Genomic DNA, 17890 nt, shown 5'->3' on the forward strand with positions numbered 1-17890 from the left:
CTGCTCTCTCTCTGTTTTCTGACTTCCCACTTCTGGATGAAATTAATCTTACAATTAAGATTACATACGTTATTTTATTTGCTGCTTTCCAGAACAGAAAACCATTCTCTGCCCCGAATGCAAAGCATCATCATCCTGCATCGTCCTAAAACTTCCATCTCAAAAGCTCCCTCCCTCGCTTCAGTTTGGCAAGCGCTGACTGTGTAATTATGCACCAGGCACCTTTTCCATCACTGTGAGGCGGAGGGATCGACTTGTCCCTGCCTTCACGGAATCTGTGGTCAAGAAGGGTAAGTCTGGGATGAAATACACCATTGCGAATGTGCCATGTGGGATGCAGTAAAGACATCCCGTAGGGCAGCGCAAACTGGTCTAGTGAGTCAGGACATGCATCCTAAGAAGTGTGGTTTTGATCTGAAAAGCAAAGGACAGATAGAGTAATCCAGGCAAAGAGGCCAGGGGATTCTCCCGTCTTCTGCAACAGGAACGAATTTCTCTCCCTTCTTACCTCTACTGCTACTCAAATTCTGTTTTCACAAAGGGAACCATAACAGAATCTATTTCATAGGCCCGCTGTAAGGATTCGATGAGTAAATATACGGAAGGCACTTAAAACTGTGTCTGGTACATACGTTAACTGTTATGATCATTTTTTTCCTCACTATATGACCTTACACAAGTTGCCCCACTAACAGTGGAAAATTAGCTGGAAGAAGTGCTTCTGTCTCAGGACGAGCTCACGTAATTGGCCTCCGTGTGAGTGACTCACCTCACAATGACTCCCTCCCTTCCCTCAGACAAACGTGTGACACTCACGGCACACTGAATACTCACGACTCGCTGGTCTGTTCCCTCCAAGTAACACGCACGCTTGTTCCCACATCTGCTTCTGCCACTTGTATTTGCTATTATTATATCATGGAATTAAAAGTCAAATCAATTAAAATATGAGCTGTCTTTTTCTGTGGAACCTAATTTGCATGCTGTGAACGAAATTCTAGAAAGACGCTTGCTGGCCAAAAAATGTCATCGATTTAACTAAAGGGGGAAGTACCTGAAAATGATTGGGACATGAAAATCTACCACTGTTTAGATTGTCTTAACAGTCTTCGAGCTCTTCCTCACTTTGAATAAACCAGAGTTGGAAATGTTATGCAATTACGGGCCTGGTTTATGCAAGAAAGCCAGCAGAATGTCAAATCAAATATACCAACACCCTCAAAAAAGATTCTGGCCCTACTTCAAAAGGCTGGCCAAGGAATATGCATTTAGACATTTTAAGTTAAAATAAAATGTGTTTATATATGGGCAGCATGTATATGCCTTTTAAGAGTCTCCATTTTAACTTAACTTTTTCAATTGACTGACACACTATTGGTCTCTAATTTTGTCTGATGAGGAGCCTTGTGCTTTGACATCTTACTATATGCAAAAAGTGACATACGTGATCTTTTACTGATTTTCCAACATTAGGCATGATTTTTATCTCCACCATACCCATTAGACAAATGAAGTTCAGAAACCTTAATACTGTGCCAAGTTCACATTGTTAGTAAATGTACCTTCTTCTTGGCCTTTACACTCCAGAGTCTGAAGTCTTAAGTACCTTTTTTTTTTAAGCTTTTTAAAAATGTTTATTTACTTATTTTTGAGAGAGAGAGGCAGAGAGGGAGAGACTGAATCTCAAGCAGGCTCCACGCTGTCAGCACAGAGCCCAACATGGGACTCGGACCCACAAACTGTGACATCATGACCTGAGCCGAAATCAAGATTCAGACGGTTAACCAACTGAGCCACCCAGGCATCCCTGAAGTCATAAGTATCTTAAATCCCATTGCCTGTTTACTGTATTGTTACATGTGGTCGGGCTTATGCTTTGTCTTCTCCAGTGGAAACATTCATTTCTTGGGGGCAAAAACAGAGTCTCCATCAAACATCTAAGGTGTGCCACCCCTGTGTTCTTGATTATATTAATATTGTATCTGCACTTTTTTTTTTTTTGTAAGTTACAAAGAGTTTTCACATATATCCTATAAATTGCCTGGGACATCGACTCTATAGGGTAGCTATTCTTATTACCCTGACCATACAGATGAGGAAACAAAGGGCTTGGGTGGGTTTAGAGATTTTTGGAGGTCATGCATCTAATAAGTGGCAGAGCAGAGACTGTCAGTCTAATAAACTGAAATTGACTTCAGTTCAAATAAAATATAAGAAGTCCTATCCCTCTGCTCCACTGCAGGAGTCTATGGAGATTAAATCCAGAGGCAAGTAAGTATAGGGTTCAGAGAGAAGAATCAAAACCAGCATGGATACTGAGGGTCATCATAGTAGGGATAACAATTATCTTGGTGGCCAGAATCTTTCCATAGACACCAATTAAACACTATGTGGAGCAAGAAATATGTTAAAAGCTGACATGGGTTCAGAAGCCATGGCCCCAGGATTGGAGCCTGAGGTGGACGCCCCCAAGGGATTTTCATCTCAACAATGCATAATTACACGCTGCTTGGCGAAAACCCGGACTGCTGGATCAAGGCCATGTGAATATGAGAAGTAAAAATAAACCAAAGTCATCGGAAAATGCCAATAATTGCACTGCCTGCCCTCGAGTTAAAGTGCCATGAATCTGCTTTGCCTTACAAGACTCTAACCTCCACAAAAATCAGGTGACAGCACATAGGAAAGAAACCCCAAATCGCACTGACGTGAAGGACCTACTCAGTGCTACGGGTTTTTCTTCATCCTGTTGAATTTCATAGACTCTGGGAAGTGTGTATTTTCATCCTCTTTCTGTTGCTTTTTTCTTTTTTTCTTCAATAGGGTACATTTCCCAACGTAACATATGTAACAAGAGATACTTTCAGGATTTGGATCCAGGTCAGTTGAAGACAATCTCCCATCTGCAGTTTCCATGTGACCATACTGTTTGGACTGTCACAGTCTGAGGGCCTCAGTTCTAATCACGGTCTTTTCACAAATTCCCTGAGTGACCTCAGACAAGGCACTTAACCTCCTTCAGCCTCAGCTTTTTCACCTAGGAATGAGGAAGGTGACCTAACCACACACAGTTTATGCGAAGAAACCCTTAAATTATTTATATGGCAACGGGCACAATTGTAAAATACAACATCACCATGCCTTTGGGACCCCACTCCACGTAGAAAATAACTTATTTGTCCATTCATCGAACGAAGTTTTTTTTCAATAGCTACCATGTGCCAATGGCCATGCGAAGAAGTTATGATGTTTAAGTGGTCAAGAACATGGGTACAGGTATGCGCCTGGAACCCACAGTCTCACAAGAGAGCCATATAAACATAGAAACATATAAACAAAGGTATTATGGTAGCCTGAGGTTTGGGGTTTCATCTGGGAATTAAGGATGTTAGGAAAGCATATCAAATGGGTCCCAACACCCTTTCAACGCAAGGAGCACAGCCTTTGGAGCTGAGTTCTGAAGGACACACAGAAGCTACAGAAAGGGAGGGAAAAGGAAAAACACATTCCAGGTAGAGAGAACAGCCTATGTGAAGCCCTGTGGAGCAGAAGGAAGCATGTACATGGGGCACCTGGGTGGCTCAGTCGGTTAAGCGTCCGACTTCGGCCCAGGTCGTGATCTCGCGGTTCGTGAGTTCGAGCCCCACGTCGGGCTCTGTGCTGACAACTCAGCGCCTGGAGCCTGCTTCAGATTCTGTGTCTCCGCCTCTCTCTGCCCCTCCCCCACTTGCACTCTGTCTCTCTAAGAAATAAAATGAAAACATAAAAAAATTAAAAAAAAAAAAAGAAGGAAGCATGTACATCTCGTGAACTGAAACATTAGTGGGGCTGTAGCTGTGAGAGCCAAGAAGAGGCATGAAACACAGACGGGAGGTAGACAGTGGCCAGATCATGGCAGAACTATAGGTCAGCTTAAGATTTTACTCTTCCTGGGACCCCTGGGTGGCTCTGTCGGTTGAGCCTTGGACTTCTGCTCGGGTCACGATCTTGCGCTTCCCAAGTTTGAGCCCCACATCGCGCTCACTGCAACTCAGAGCCTGCTTGGGATTCTCTCTCCCTCTCTTGCTACCCCTCCCCCACTTGAACTCTCTCTTTCTCTCTCTCTCTCAAAAATAAATATTTAAAAACAAATTAAGGGGCGCTGAGGTGGCTCAGTCAGTGAAGCGTCTGACTTCGTCATGAACTCAGGGTTTGTGAGTTTGAGCCCCCTCTGGGCTCACTGCTGTCCGTGCAGAGTCTGCTTTGGATCCTCTGTGCCCCTCTCTCTCTCTCTTCCCTCCCCCTACTTGTGCTCTTTCTCTCTCAAAAATAAACATTAAAAAATTAAAAACGCATCTTAAAAACAAATTTAAAAAACCGATTTTGCCCTTCCTCCTAAGAGCAGTGATTCATCACCAAAGGCTTTAAGCAGAGATGCGACAAGACCGAATTTGCTTCTTAAGTAATAACTCTGACTTCCTCGTGCAACATAGATTGAAAAGTGGTTACAGTAGATTCTGGGAGATATAGTTAAAAGGCCACTGTAATTTGGGGCCAAAGATCTTAGTCTGAAGTACAAGCTACTCATTAAAATGGACTAAGATTCAATTACTGACCTTATACCAATATTTGGGAGTTGAACTGTTATTCTCTCAATCTCTGGGAGTGATATTTCTCCTACATTTGGGCAAGACCTCAAGGTAACTGAGTCCAGCTGTTTTCAAATTGCTTAAGGAAAAAAAAAATCCCCTATTTTCCCAAGCGAGTTTTAATGCAGAATTCCCACAAAGAACGTAGCTGCTCTAGGGAAACGTGAGGGGTAATTGTGCAGTACTCAACCTGCACCTGCCCACGCGAGGCACGAGTTTTATACCCAGGGCTCTCAGGAGCATCCCATTATGGATGTAGGCTGGCCCACACACAGCAAAGCCGTGAACTGAACTCAGGTCCTCTGGTTCAAACACTGTCCTTCTCCAAAGCACCTTCTGATGCTAAATAATGATGTTTAGAGGACAAAGGCCCTGCTGCTTGCATATTTAAGTGACTTTCAGGGTCTGGCATTGGGTTGGGAGGCAAGGTGGTCAGTCCACACTTACGGAATTGCACAGAAACCTGCTGAATCCAGCACTGCCCAAGCTGATTTCCTGCTGCTTTCTTCTCTCCTCCCCCTTTCCTCCTTTCCTTCCTATCTTCCTATTTTTTCCCATTCTCCCTCTCTCCATCCCTCTGTCCTCCCTTCACTCTTTTGCAAGGAACAGTGTGAGGTGAATTCCATCACCATGCAGTTTGTAGTCTAGGCGGGTTGATCTGAGTGCCCTGGACCATCATGCCTCAGGGAGAGGTGTAAGAGCCTACAGGTTATAGGAAAAGACTGCTAGCACCGGAATCCTGCCTCTTACCTGCAGTGTAATTTTCAGCAAGTCAATTAACATCTCTGTGCCTTAACTTCCCTACCCATAAAATGGGATGAGTCAGTGCTGCCAGATAAGGTCATCATGGTGATTACGTGGAGGTGAAAGTGGTTAGGACAGGGCCTGGTACCTGGTTAAACTAGAAATGTTAACTATTACGTGAGGCCTTGGACCTAAACTCAGCCTCGTTCGCTTCCTGATGAATTTCACGTTTCTCGTTCACTTTGCTTGCACAGTTCCTTTCTGCAGAGCTCTCCGAGTTTTACAACGTGCTTCCCCACACACCATCTCAGGTGAGCCAGACATAGACCCTCTGAGGCAGGGGGAAGACTTTATTATCCCTATTTTACAGAGGAGAAAAATCAAGGTCCAGAAAGTGTCAGTTTGTCTAAAAACAGCCGTGACCAAACTCAAGTTCCACCTCCCAGTCTTTGCCCCTTTTTAGCTGCACAACGTGAGGATCTCCGGGGAGTGAAACCACCACAGCTCTTTCCTGTGGGTCTCTGCCTTCCCTTCGCCTGTCCAAACTGCAGCACTGTGGTGCCACACTGGTGCCAGCTCCCGAACAGGCTAACCGGTATCCCTGGGACCCCAAAAAGAACCTGACCCATCATGGGGACCCATAGATATTTGGTTGGCTGTTGAATCCCCCTTTGGCAAGTGCAGTCTGGAATTAGCATCGCTGCCCCCATCCCAACAAACACTGAGCCTTGCAGTGGGGTGGGTCTTACTTCTCGTGGTGCTTTCAGAGCCCGCCACAGAGTAAGCTCTCAGCAAATGCTTGCTGAGTTGACTTACACCGAACCTGACCTCCTCTCTCTGCTTACAGGGGATGGGTCTGATGTGTCCGCTTGGGTTTCTGCCTGGGCTCCAGAGTCGATGGTTCAGGGCTCCACAACCGGGGGCCATTTCCATTCCAGCCTATAAAATTCTAATCTTGATCCGTCACCACCCCCATGCCCTTGAGGAGCTAATCCTGCCTTTGGCATCACACACACTCAAAACGGGGCGCCCCAGCCAAGCACAGCTGCGTCTCTTTGCTGTTGCACACTGCTCAGAGCCTGCACAAGGCTCTTGACCATGAAGCCCACTGATGGTGTCAGCAAGACAATTCCAATCCTGTCACATACCTGCCCTGTGACCCAGGGCAAGTTAATTACACCTTTGCCTTATCGGTTCCCCCATCTATGAAACAAATCCAACTGGCATCCACTTTGTAGAGACAGTAGGAGAAGTAGATGGGTCCTCATCATTAGCAACACTTAGACCTATTGAGTTATCACATGGGCTAAGTAACTTACATGCAAAGTATCAGTTCCGGGTAAAAATAACAACAAGAAAAGAAGCTAACAAACCGCGTGTCTTCCGTGTGCCAGACACTGCTCTCGCATTTGATGGGGTTAAAGCACTGAATCCTCCCGGCAGGTTGGCACTATTATTAGCCCCATTTGACACTTGAGAAAACTGAGGCTCAAAGCTGGTGCTGACCTCCCCAGGGTTACAGTGTAAGCAGCCGACAGAGCTGGGATGCGAACCCAGCCAGTCTGACTGTAGACTCTTTATACTTAGCCAGCTCTCCTGCCTGTTATAACAGCTGCTCAGTAAGAGGCTGTTATGGTTTTGTAATTAATTTTATTTGCCCTACATGTAAGATGGTCACGTCTAGCTCTATTTCTACTTAATTCATCCCATAGTACCTAACCGCCAAAAACGATTCCCTCTGCCTGCAAAGACCCACAGCTCCCAATATGCACACCCTTGAATCTGGGCGGGGCTTTGGCCAGTAGAATACGGTGTCTAACTTCCGGAGCTAAGATGCAAAAAGTCCCACCGCTTCCTTCCAGTCCCGGGACGCTGTCGCGCTGCAAGCAGCCCAGGCCACATGGAGAGGGCACGTGTAGGCAGTCTGCTTGGCAGCCTCGGCCGAGCTCCCAGCTGCCAGCCAGCAGTCTGCCAGCCGTGGGCGTGAGTCATCCTGGACGCCCAGTCCAGTCGGCCCTCAGATGACCCCAGCCTCCGCCGCCTTGATGGACCCCCGGCTGTGCCCAGTCAACCTGCAGAATCATGATGGCTGATGAGAAAGTGTTCTTTTTGAGCCACTGAATCTTGGGGTGAGTGTATTGGTGGCATTTGCCTTCCAGACCAGCGTCGAGTTTCCAGGATGCCTTAAAACTAGCTCCGATTATCGGCTCACCACTTAATTTTAGGGGGAGCCACCTCTTTGAAGTAACAATAAAATAATTAACACTTATTGACCTTGGGGATCTTATTAAACTCTCTGTGCCTCAATTCCTTTAGCGGTAAAGTAGGAATAGTAGGGTAGCAAAGGTACCTAGTTCGGAGGGTGGCAGTGAGGAAGAAATGAGCTAATTCATTATCGGGTGCTGAGAACAGTGCCTGGCCTTTAGAATACATGTATAAAGTGATAGCATCCTCTTTCTCCCCGTCTGCCTCCAGTCTTAACTGATTTAGGTGTTTTACCAGGTCTTTTGTATTTCAAAATCTTGGTCTTTGTACTTAACCTGAAGGCAAAGCGTTATTATCCCATCGCCAGGGAGGTGCGGGGACGTAGGGAAAGCCTCGTGGCTGGAATGCCACGGAGCCAGGATTTGGACCCAGTCTGTGTGCAACTAAAGCCCCGTGCTCTTTCCCTCCCCTACCCCGCCTCGACATCACCCCTCTGCGACACGTGTAAAAACCCCTCTGACACCTGTGGTAGCAAAGGCATCTGCTCAGTGGACTCATCTCCCCCGGAGCCTGGCACACACAGACCAACGCACAGCAATCGGCTCGTTTGCAAACTCCAGCTCGCTCAGTCCAGGTGGCTCAAGGTCCCCTGTGTTAGCACCTTTGTCTGACACTGCTCTGTGGCGGGGAGGTGCCCTGCCTGCTGGTGTGAGAAACACTCATTAGAAGCTCCGATTCGGATGTCAGGGAGCAGCTCACAGCCAGCAAGGAGGTTCAGCTCTCCTGGGAAGGCTTCAGAGGAATCCACCCAGAGCCGAGTTTCTGTGCCCTGCACCCCCCAGCCCCCGGCAGTCAATACTTGTTAAATGAACATAATTGACTGCCTTGCTAAGGTGGAGTGCTAGACATCCTCTCCAGAGGAGTTAGAGCAGGGATGTTAGGATTCGGGCAAGTTTTCTCTCACGGGAGGACAGAGGGCCACACTGGGAGGTCTTTCTTTGAAGGTCCTGGTGGTGGTGGGACGCTTCTAGCCTGGCGGCTTGCAAGGGAAGAGCAGCTCGTGGACAGATGTGGACATCTGCCCTCCCAACAGGGAAGCGACCTGCCAAAGGTCTCGAAGCTTGCCAATGGTGGGGCGGGATCGCAGTCTAGCCCCGTTATTCCATGCGGTGTTCTTCCCGTTGCCCATTTTTGCCCCTCTTTGCTACTGTCTTTTGTTGCGTTTAATTTAGTTTTGAGAGACACAGAGGCAGAGCATGAGCAGGGGAGGGGCAGAGAAAGAGAGGGAGGCAGAATCTGAAGCGGGCTCCAGGCTCTGAGCTGTCGGCATAGAACCTGAAGTGGGGCTCCAACTCATGAACCGCAAGATCATGACCTGAGCCAGTCAGACGCTTAACGGACTGAGCCACCCAGGCGCCCCTTTCCTTTCCTCTTTGTAATGCCCGTCTGGCTGCTCTCCTTCTGGAGCCCTCCTGAGCCTTCCTAGACCTGGCAGGTCTGATGGTGCTCTGTGACCTGCACCCTGGAAATTCTTCTCACCTTTAATAAATGTATCCGACTTTGGACCTTCCATTTCATTCTCTGTGGGGACACCCGGCAAAACTGACAGATCGATCTGTTTAAAATCAGGTAATGGTTAAATGTTACCCTTTGCCACCAGATTTGCATCCAGTGTGGCGAATCCTGGGGGTGCAGGGTTTCTTCACCTATAGATCAAAAGCCACTTTTTCTGGGGTTCTGGGCTGAATTATATCTCCCCCACATTCGTATGTTCAAGCCCTCACCGTCGGTACCTCAGAATGTGACTCTATTTAGAAAAAGGGGCTTCGAAGAGGTAATTAACATTAGGTCATTGAGGTGGGACCCTAACCCAAAAGGACTGGTGTCCTTGTAAGAAGAGATTAGGACACAGAGACGCACAGCGGAAACACCACGGGAGGACACAGGCAGAAGGCGGCCACGTGTCACCAAGGAGAGAGGACTGAGAAGGAGCCAACCTTGCAGACCACCTCAACCTCAGACTCCCAGCCTCCAGAACTGTGAGAAGATCCATTTCTGTTGTCTAATGCACTCAGTCTGTGGTACTTTGCTATGGCAGCACTAACACGCTGATTTTAAGCACACACACACACACACACACACATATATATATATATATACACACACAGGGTTTTTCGTGATTGCTAACAGAGCCCCTCCTCTGAAAGACATCCTTCACACCCCTGTGTACTGTGCTCCTTTCTGAATCCCTCACTGCATCCAATGTGGGTCACGTGACCAAAGCCTGATGGATCTAGATGGAATCTGGGCACTCGCTCGTGGTGGCAGCTTGGGCACCTGCTGCAGATGACAAGGAAGCCATTTTGTGACTGGACCCCTTTCTTTCGTTCCTGTACTCGCCGCACTGCAGCGAGGGAGCGACTGCCAGAGCAAATCCTATTTGGTCCACCAAGTAATGATCACAAACTAGCTGCCAAGCAATGGGTTCAGAGTTGGAAGGAATGGGAAACACACGGGTCAGCACGGCCAGGAGTAAAAGGAGGAGACTTCACAGTGGGGGGAGAAAGGGGAGATGGGTAGGGGTTTTAGAGTAATGGGGACCTAGACTAAAGAGCCTCTGTAGTGGCTGGTGCAATCAGGAAAGACTTCATGGAGGAGGCGGCATTTGATCTGAGTCTGAAAAAATGAAGAGGAAAACGAGTAAGTGCATGGGGGTGGCTGGCATGAGAGAAATGCCTAGAAGTGTCACGGATCTTTAATCTTTGGGTGCCTGCCCAGGAGGGTGAGGAAGAACACGGTATTTAGCATCATAGCGCTGGGGGATCCTGTCTCTTCCTCTTATGGCAGGGCTTCCAGACCCCAGCATCACTGACTTTTTGGCGAAGGATAAACTCTTTGTTGTGGGGATTGCCCTGTGCAATAGCACCCCACACCCATTATGATACTCAAAAATGTCTTCAGACATTTCTAAATGCTCCCTGGGAACAAAATCACCTCCTCTTGGGAACCACTGATGTGCACTGTAGCTCTGGACCAAATACTGGGCCTCTCTGGGCTGGTTCTCTGCTCTGTGCAAAAAGGGTAGCACTCAGCTATACAGACACGTGGCTGACCGCAAATCTGGTAAGTGAATGTGACTTAGCCTTACTCTTTTAAAGAGTGGATCTCTTCTCTCTGAATAAAGTTGAGTGCAAAACCCCCAAATATGAAACAAATCAAGGTACAGCTGCGCTAGCCGAAGCAGGGTGCACAGCCCCCAAACCTGCCTTCTGCTGGATGGAGATGCCTTTGTGGAATCCACAGAGGCACCACTACAGAAACCACCGCACTCCCCCCCCTGCCAGGGAGCAGCTCACACATGCCCTGGGAGAATGGAGTCTGAAAGGGCTGGATCTCAATCCTGGCTTCTTCCCCAGAAGTTTCAGAGGGAGCAAAGAAACCCTAAGATCTGTGAAGACCCAGGAACTTCTGTCTTGTCAGCCCAGAGGGAAGGAAGTGAGGCATCCAGGTGTTTAAGGAGGCTCTCACTCTCAGGTGAGGACCCTGCACTCACAAGACCCAGCCAGGGAGTGCCTCCTTAAATTTTCCTGGTCTGTGCCTTGTTTGTGTCGCTGACTCCAGGCCCTGATCAAAGGTCCTCAATATATAGCTGACGGATTAGTTAACCCAGTTTCTTCACCATTAAGATGGGGATGCTAAAATCTGCTTTGTTAAGTAATTTCTGTTTTTTTTTAATGTTTATTTATTTTTTAGATAGAGAGAGAGAGATGGGAGGGGAAGGGGAGGGGAAAAGAGAGACAGGGAGACACAGAATCCGAAGCAGGTTCCAGGCTCTGAGCTGTCAGTACAGAGCCCGATGCAGGGCTCGAACTCACAAACCACAAGATCATGACCTGAGCTGAAGTCAGATGCTTAACCGACTGAGCCACCCAGGCGCCCCAATCTGTCAAGTAACTTTTAAATTAAATAGATAATACCTTTCAAGCAACCAGAATAATGTCACATAGCAGTCAGGGCTATCGCGGGCTCCCTTCCACAGTCCGATGGATCAGACAGAACACAGAGGCTGAAAGTTCAGGGCATATTCAGGAAACAGTGAGAAAACCCAGGACAGCAGCAACCAGAAGCAGAGAAGCCAGAGACGATCCAGAAAATGGTTGGTCTGGACCACGCAAGGCCTGGCCTGCCACCAGCAGGTGCATCATCATCGGCATGGCATTTCCCCGGGCCACGGGGAACTTGAGCCAGAAACAGGTCTGAGCCTGCAGAGGCGGTGGGGGTGGGCTGGGGGGTCGCACTTACCTCTCTCTAGGCAGCTGGTGGTTGGGATTGTGGCGACAGCGGACACTGAGGCCGAAGAGCTTGCGGGCGGTGCGCTGGATCTTTTGCCTCTGGGCCTCGGTGGCGCTCTGCAGGAGCTTGTAACGGTTCTGCAGGTCCCAGTCGTTGCCCCAGTGCTGATGGATGCTCCCGATGGTCAGGAAGTGGTTGCTGGGCAGACGCTTCATAAACGATTTAAACTCATCTAGCGAGAGACAGAGGCCAAGAGAGAAGGACTGAGCAAGGCTGTCCCCCCTTGGAGGCTGCCTGGAAGGCTCAGCCCCACCTACCAGTCAGGCTGGCTTGCAGATAAAACTCACTCCTTTGAGGCCCCATGAACTCTGCACTAGCCTCTCGGCAGCTCGGGGGAGGCCGTGCAAGGGCCACTACACTTTCAGTGAAGGTTCTTTTACTTTGCTCCCACAGGAGGGAATCTGCATCCTGCATCCTTATTAGAAACGAGGCTGTCCAGGGGGCGCCTGGGTGGCTCAGTCCCTTAAGCACCAGACTCTTGATTTTGGCTCAGATCATGATCACAGGGTTCACGGATTCAAGCCCCGCATCGGGCTCCAAGCTGGCAGTGTTGAGCCTGCTTTGGATTCTCTCTTTCTCTCTGCCCCTCCCCAGCTCATGCTCTCTCTCTCTCTCTCTCTCTTTCTCAAAATAAATAAATAAACTTAAAAAAAAAAAACAAGGCTTCCCAAACTTCCGTCATCTGAATGCCAGCTTGATAATGATATTCACATATTTGTACTTATATTTACTTAGTATTTTCTTTGAATCAATTCAACCAAATTTTTATCCAATTCTGCATTAGAAAACCTCCATCCCATGCCTTCAGTAGAATGGGAGCTATAAAAATAAAGCTGTAAACGTATACAGTTATGAAAACAGTATTAAAAAATCCTGGCCGGATAGTGTTGCCAGCTAAGTGATCAAACCCTGGGGCCTGCTCTCACTGTGAAGCACACAGGAAGGTAGCCAGCCATGGGGAGGTGCTAACGGCATATTAGCACCAACTGGAACGTTCTCTTTGAAGTCATCTGCAGGGTCGAGGGAGAGCTGAGATGGGTCAAGCTCCTTGCTACATGATCCAGTCCTACTGGAAGTTGTCTGTGTACCACCTCACGTCACATCCCATTTAGAGACACCCCACCTTAAGAGATGGGGGCAAATCTTGGGTCTTCCAGGTGAAGGTTTCTGCCTCAGTTTGGTTCTGTGTTTCAGAGTTTCCGTGTCTTCTGCAACTCGACACAACCTTAGAGATAATCTAGGTCAGCTTTCTTGTTCTACACAGAGGGAAAATGAAGCCCAGAGCAGGGAAATGATTTTCTGAAGGTAGAACAGCCAAGGAGTGACAAGAGGCAGGACTTGAATCTGAGCTATTCTTTTTTCAATATAATACTTACCTTTGTCATGCTCCCCAACTATCGGGAAAATAAAAGAATTAGGAGGTTGGTCATTTTGCGGGGGGAAAAATCCAAATGGTTGGGGATATATATATATATATATATATGTATTTAAATATAAATATATAAATATGTATAATATATGCATATTTATATGTATAATATAAATATAAATATATGTGCATATATATATGTATGTATATATATTTGCAGCTTAGTACTTTTAGTTCGTGCTGCAAAAGCTATCAGGAAATTTCAGGTACATTAGGCATTCATTTTATTTTTAAAAATGCCTACGTAGCTTTCAGTAAGCACCACGCTCACTCTGAAACACCTCACCCATATAAGTGATTTTACAGCAAATCTACGAGGTGGGTACTTTCAGCGCCTTCTTTTATAGAAAGTAGGACACAAAGAAGTCAGTTATCTTGCCACGGTCACACAGCCAGTAAATGGCAGAATTAGAACTCTAAACAGGCTCTGAATGTATGCTTTTACTCAGCATTATACACTTACTCTCAACACATAAAGAGGATCAGTATATTGGGGGAAAAAAGAAACTAACTAAATAAATGGTGCCAAAAATAGGAATCTCTGACCCCTACAGAACTCACAGTGCCTCCTTATTGCCAGTCAGACATTCAGGAGATCAAGTTGCATCTGGACCCCTGGGCAGCTGTATGACCATTATTCTTTCAACACCTCAGTTTTCCCATCTGTCAAACAGGTAACCTAGCACCTAATGCAAATCAGGAAAGAGTGACACAGCACTGTATCTGCCCGAATAGTCCTCGACATACAGAACACGCTCAGGGGATGGGCGGCTAGCATAGGACAACGCCAGCTGGTTTATTCAGGGAGTTGGCTGGAGGTAGGGGGCTGGCCCTAATGACCCTGTATGTTGGTTGCCCACAATACACAGCCTCCCCCAACCCCCAAGGAAGATATGCTGCTCTCCTGTAGAAAGCGCTGTTGACCTTGGAGAACATGACAGTCATTTCACTGAACCTGAACCTGGGTCAGTTAGGAACATAGAATTTAAACGTTAAAATGATTTAATTTTTTGACTGAAAGTGGAAGGGTTCCCTCCCAATAAAGGAGGTGAAGACCGCCATTCATGTGTGTAAACTAGGTTCTATGCGACCACCAGTGCTCCGACCATGAAGGAATCATTGGCTTTTCCCTTTTGGCCATGTCTTGAATCCCTCCAAGCTGCCTAGTTGCTGAGTCATGAAGGCCACTGCCTGAAACGAAGAGGAGGAAGATACACACGCACAAGCCACATCTACACGAAGGTATGGATGGATTTGTCTTAATGGGTAAAACCATTCCAGATGGATAAGTACAGGATATCTAGAGCAAATGTGTGCTCTTGTGGAGAGAAAGTGTGCCACGTAAATCATTTCTGCGGCCTATTCAGCTACTCAGCAGCGTTTCAGCTTTCTGTGTTTCCTTCCCCACCCACCTACCCACCCACTGAAAGTGGTTTCTCTTCCTGGGGGATAGGATTCTATGCTAAAGATCCTTACTGCTTGTGCACATCGACTTCATGCCCCTCTGTTTTTTTAGCCATCAGTGGAATCTCCTTGCAAAAGCATGTTATCAAATGCTTCTTTTGTTTGAGGCCAAATAATTGTCGTAACACATTTCCATCATGAACCTCTCTGCTATGAGTTCCTGGGATTTTAAATGGACTGGCGGGTGCGGGTCCATAGGGCAGCCACAGCTCCGTTCGAGCTGCACGAGAGCAGAATCACTCATGCATTATGTGCTCCCAAAGCTGGTTCAGGGGCTTAGAGTTCATGGAAACCAATGGTTTTCAAATACAGCTCAGTAGGGCTCAGCTTTTACCTGTGGTACACAGTGGCTCCAAGGTATGATTTTGTTCGATCAAAGGGTTTCTCGGCTAAAAATTTAAATAAATTCAACTATTAAAACCACAAACATGTCCTCTCATATATCAGATGAGGGAACTGAAGCCTCGGGGGTAAAGGAGCATTAATACAAAAAGCTGCTACAAGCACGGGGTTTGGAATCAGGGATTCCGTTCCCAACCCTGTCATTTACTAACTATGTAACCCTGGGGAAGACACTGGGTCTTGGTGCCCCCCCCCCCCCAGGATACAGGAATATCACTACTCATTGTAATGCAGTTTCTGTCATAAATTTAAGAAATATTGAGCTGTTCTAAAAACCAGTAATGCTCTCTGCATATGTCCATTTATTTGACAGGTATCTGAACACATAGTAGATGCCAACTGTTTACTTGGCATCTCTTCTTGGAAATCTCAAGGATGCCCAAGCTTTTCATGCCCAGCGCTGCATACACAGTCTCTGTTTCCGAACCACCCAGGGTGTTCTAGCTCAGTGAATGGTACCAGCCTCCATCAAATTGTCTACCAAACATACCTAAAAAAAGCTCTCGAATCTCAACACCCTTCTCTTCGACCACGTACAGCCCGTGTAACACCAAGCCCTGCTAATTTGCCCTTCTAAACACCTCGGTGCCTCTGCACCTTCCCCACTTTTTCCACCTGTCCCACCACGCTAACCATGTCTCCGTCCTCTCCCTCCGAGGCACCTTGTGATGGCCTCCCGTTCTCTGACATGCACTCACCCACTGACTTCTGCATCAAAGTGTGATGTTCTTCCCCAAGGTGCCTCTCCTGACCTCCCTGACCCTCCTGACCTCCTCAACCTCCCCCTGCATGGATTTGCTCTCAGTAGCCTCTCCTTCACATGATTAAAATGTCATACGATTCATGGCTGGCTTTCACATCAACTAGAAACTCCAGAAAGGCAGAGATCCAACTCTGTACCTCACCCACTGTATGGCCCTGGGTGGCTGACTTTCCTCCCCTGAAATTCATGACCACGCATCTCCTTAACCATGAAAAGTGGGAAACAGCCATGTACCTGAAAAGTCGCTTTAGCTTTGACAATCTGTGAATTGTTTGGATATCTCTATCCGTATCATTATCTATATACATGTACATGGATAAAAATACATACACATATACATATTTAGACATACATACGTGGTTGTTTATCGAGAGATATAGGCGCGCGCACGTGCGCACACACACGCGCACGCACACACAGACTCGGGAATCAATACAAGTACCTTTGACTCTCCATTCTCCAGAGGCTTCTATGTGCTATGTGGCATTACTCTCTCTGTCTTCTGGGTACAATGCAGACAATACATCTTAGGACCACAAACTCAATCACGCGATTCATTATTCCATTCAATGGAGACTGAGTACCTACTCCATGACAGCTCCTAGACCTGGCTCTGGTCCCTCCCACGTGAAAGAGCTGGTGTCACTGAACAGTCCCTCACAGTGGTCCTAATTCTGGCTAGACAGTTTTCTTTTCTAGGCTTGGCTCAGGGCCACGGATGCAGTACGACCATGTTAGGCTCTCTACCTGAATTCTCCAGGTCCTTATAAGCTTCGGCCCAAGACTTGGCCATGTTGGCCAGCGTGTACTCCATGATCTGGATGTCGGTGATGGGGCAGTTGCACTGTGGGAACTCCTCTGCACACTGACATCTACACTGGCTGTTCTGGCACACATACTCTCCCTCACCATTGCACATGATGTAGCTCAAGGCCGACTGGACAAACTTCTCTTGCAGATACTGAGGGAAGATTATCTGAAGACCTGTTCGAGAACAGCAAGAAGGGGGAAAAAAAGAAAGGTTAAAAAAGGTGTTTCATTAACAGGTTTGAAAGGTGAAACATAGGAATCTGAAGCTGTTAGCTTTCTCCCTGTGTACTGTAACCCAAATATTTCTGGGCCCGCCTAGATCCACACAGGGCCCGGTTGGTGAGGCCTCCAGCTACACTGTGTGTACTTAAACTTCTCAAGTCATGACCTCGGCCACCTCTGAAAGGCACACTCTAGTCCGTTACATTAGGACTGAGGCCACAGCCAGATCTGGTATATACCTTTTCCATTGTGGGAGAAAACCCTTCTTGAAAGCACAAGATTATTGTTTATTTTTTCTTGTTTCCTTCATTTCTTTTGTTCTCCTTTTCTCAAATATTGATGGACTCTACAAAGCCCAAGTCCTGAGCTAGGCACTGAGTCTATAGAGATGAAAAAGACAAGATCCTTGCCCTTGGGGAGTTTACAGCGTAATCAGCAGGGATAGACACAGACACACATCATCATAACACAGCTTTCTGGGCCTGGAGCAGAGATGGTCCAGACGAGGCAACTGGACAGAGAGGACTGCAAATAACCTTGCCAGGGCAGCAGGGAAACCTTTATAGAGGAGATGGCGTTTGGGCTTCTTGGAAGGTAAATAAGAGATCACCATGTAAAAAAAAGGAACAGGAAGCACATTCTAAAGAGGGTAGCAGCAAGAATAAAAATGTATATGTCTGGGAGTTGCTGGTGAAAAAACGAATTTGGATGGGTGGGGTGCAGTGCTGTCGGGGAACATGTGTCAGAGGCAAGTGGAGGCCAAAGTGCACAGGGCTTTCTTGTATGCTAAGGGATTTGGACTTTATCCTGTGGATAATGGGATACTTTGGTAAATTTCAAGGATACGAGTGATAAAGGAGAGTGGTATAA

General features: G+C 47.1%; 1 protein-coding gene across 3 annotated transcripts in view; it reads right to left on the reverse strand.

Moving 5' to 3' along the window:
- BRINP1 (BMP/retinoic acid inducible neural specific 1) overlaps positions 1-17890 on the reverse strand; it is a 174138-nt gene that overhangs the window by 15203 nt on the left and 141045 nt on the right. For all 3 annotated transcript variants that reach the window (XM_019454028.2, XM_019454025.2, XM_019454026.2), the window contains 2 exons: positions 16736-16972; positions 11880-12102 (listed from right to left, as the gene is read on the reverse strand). In XM_019454028.2, coding sequence (XP_019309573.1) covers positions 11880-12102; positions 16736-16972 — 460 coding nt within the window. The remainder of the gene's footprint in view (positions 1-11879; positions 12103-16735; positions 16973-17890) is intronic.

The sequence above is a fragment of the Panthera pardus genome, unplaced genomic scaffold, assembly GCF_024362965.1.
Source record: "Panthera pardus isolate Hobbes unplaced genomic scaffold, ASM2436296v1 HiC_scaffold_20, whole genome shotgun sequence".
Taxonomy (NCBI): Eukaryota; Metazoa; Chordata; class Mammalia; order Carnivora; family Felidae; genus Panthera; species Panthera pardus.